Below are 2,945 nucleotides of genomic sequence, written 5' to 3'. Positions count from 1 at the left end.
CAAAGCTTCTAGGACCACTTGAACTGACTGTACATCAGCTCCCAGAAACACCATTAAGTCCTCAGCAAAACACAAATAAGTAAGCTTTAATGCAGCACACTTTGAATGGTGCTTAAAATTAGTACATTCTTCCACTCCTTTCTGCAAAAGCTTAGAAAACACCCTCCATGGCTAGGACAAACAACTAAGGGGAAAGGGTATTTCTCCATGCCTAATAATATTAGTAATAAAACTATGTATGTACACATTAATTGACAATGATTTTTTAACCAAATGATATCTTCTCTCCTACAAACGATGGTTAAAGGCTGAAATTAACCTATCTAATATGTTCTGACAAAGATGCATATTCATTAAACTGTGTCATATGCTTTATCTTTTGGACTTTAACAATTCAAAAACTAAGTAGAATTTTTTTTATGCGAATATATAGAAATGAAATTATTGTCCACTTCGCAATGATAACAAATAAGCCTTGTCGATTTATTCTACCTATGAGCTTTAGATGACTCCACTTAGGCAATTGTATGGTACACGCAAAGTTTAGGCAATATAACAACTAATGCTATGTTAAAGCCTTTGGTTTCTTGGATCTGATATCGTTCCTTGTTAAGTAGACCTTTCTCCACTTCTTTTTTTCATAGCACCAAACCCAATCTGTTTTGGTTTGAGACCAGAGATTTACAGCCTGCAAAATTGTAATTCGGTAAACCTTTGACTGCCTTGATGAACCTTACCCCATGATAATCAATGTAGCGAAATTGTCAAGCCACTCAAGCCTGAGCAAGCAAATAGAATTCATCACCAGTAATCGAGACAAGAACATGAACCATCATTAAAGTGATGGAAACGAAGCTTATCCCGGATGATAATTTCTCTGTTAGAAACAATTGAGATGTACTTAATTGCTGAATGACAATCCTCACACATTCTAAGGTTTTTCACAATCCTGATGGCTACACCGCTGCTGGTTTTCAATAACCCAAACGCTATTGCAAGCTTCTCACTATGGTATCTAAGAGCATATTCCCTCTCCTCTTCTTCCAACTCATGCATCACCGACTCAGGTGCAGGTACATATCCTGCTTCTCTACACCGCGACATCAATTTGTCTAAATACCGATAAACTTCATTTGTCTCGGGGTGGGACTTGTCACCCATGCTAAACAAATAAGTCTTCTGGTCAACCTCTATTGTGCTATAGCCAACTTGCTTCTTTAGGCCTCTTCGGATCATCAGGTTTCTAACCAACTCCACTCGATCCATCTTACCAGTCACTGCATATATATTTGAAAGCAAAACATAATGACCTGGATTTTCTGGTTCTACAGCTAAGAGATGCTCAGCAACTTCCACTCCAAGATCAAAATTCTTATGCATCTTGCAAGCCCCAAGCATTGCAGTCCAAATTGCTGGAGTTAGCTCCCTAGGATTCAATTCTTTGATAAATGCATGGGCATCATTGAGAAGCCCAGCACGCCCAAACATATCAACCATGCAAACATGATGTTCCACTCCAGGCACCAAACCAAACTCTTTCCTCATAGATCCAAAGGCGCAGCGCCCTTCCTGAATAAGTCCTGCATGAGCACATGCTGACAGGACAGCGACAAATGTGACATTATTAGGACGTGGACCGTGAATTCTCATTTTTCCAAAGAGCTCCATTGCTTCTTTACCATAACCATGCATTCCATACCCCGAAATCATAGCTGTCCAAGCAATAACATTCCATTCACTCATCAAATCAAAAACTTCTCGAGCTTTGGTCACATTCCCACATCTAGAAAACATATTAATGAAAGAAGTACCAAGAACCACGTTGACATCAAAACCATTACTAATAACAAAATCATGTACCCAACAACCCAAACCAATTGCCCCCAGCTGAGCACAAGCCGACAATACACTCACAAACGTTGTCGAGTCGGGCTTAATGCCCCACTCCCGCATCTGATAAAACAACCCAATCGCTTCCTTTGAAAACCCATTTTGCTCGTACCCCGAAATCATCGAATTCCATGCCACAACCGTTCTTTCCGGCATTTTATCAAACAATTTCCGGGCAAATTCCAAATCACCAGTCTTTGCATAGAATGTAACAAGTGCAGCCTGAACAAACGAATCCGAGCCATACCCACAAACCAAAACATGGGAATGAATCCCTCTACCCAGTCTGGAAGCAGAAAGATCGGCACACGCTTTGATCACGGACGTGAAAGTATAATTCGAAGGCGAAATATTCGCAAGGAGCATCCGGCGGTAGAAGAAGATGGCGTCGTTTGAGAAGGCGAATTTGGAGGAGCCTTTGATGAGAGAGTTGAAGAGAAAAGAGTCTGGGTTTGGAACAGTGAGGAAGAGACAGCGGGTGTAGGATATTGAGCCAGCGGCACAAGCTAGCGTGAGGAGCTTGGTGATAATGGCTAGATTTCGGTACTTGCCTAAGACGATGATTTGAGCGTGGACTTGTTGGAGGGGCCTGACACGTGGACCTGCTCTGAGAAGAGCTTGGTAGGCTGGAGAGTGTGATTGTGATTGCGGCTCTCTGTGTAGAGGGTAAAGTTGTTCCTCTGATTGGAGTTGTTTGGCCTCCATGAAAAATTGCCATGAAAATGAGAAGAAAAAAAAAAGGTGAGAAAATGTGGAAGCTTGAACCTGCCGAGCTGGTAGTTGCCTGTACAGGAGTTTGGAGTTTAAGCAATGTTATTTATATTCTTTTTGAAATATGTGCGGATGAAAAAAATATGTGAAAATATATGTAATATTGTTTAAAAATTGAAAATATATTGTTTAACAACTCTACCAAATGGGGCTTCATTATTTCAGTCTCACACAGCAATGGCGGACTATAATTTTTAAAGTGCAAAACTTTTAAGGACAGGTGCAGTTTCTTAAGTTTCCTCTTAAATTCTACAATGTGAAATTTTTTTTATGGGATAGAAGTG

At 40.4% G+C, this 2,945-nt stretch overlaps 1 protein-coding gene across 1 annotated transcript; it reads right to left on the bottom strand.

Annotated features, from left to right (window-relative positions):
- Window positions 1–391: 391 nt before the first annotated feature.
- On the bottom strand, window positions 392–2,659 carry LOC115988810 (pentatricopeptide repeat-containing protein At2g33760). The gene has a single exon (XM_031112424.1). The coding sequence runs from the start codon at window positions 2,593–2,595 to the stop codon at window positions 802–804; it is 1,794 nt and encodes a 597-aa protein (XP_030968284.1). The 5' UTR covers window positions 2,596–2,659; the 3' UTR covers window positions 392–801.
- Window positions 2,660–2,945: the final 286 nt, after the last annotated feature.

Source organism: Quercus lobata, chromosome 5 (genome assembly GCF_001633185.2).
Source record: "Quercus lobata isolate SW786 chromosome 5, ValleyOak3.0 Primary Assembly, whole genome shotgun sequence".
NCBI lineage: Eukaryota > Viridiplantae > Streptophyta > Magnoliopsida > Fagales > Fagaceae > Quercus > Quercus lobata.
This window is presented reverse-complemented; position numbering and strand designations above follow the sequence as displayed.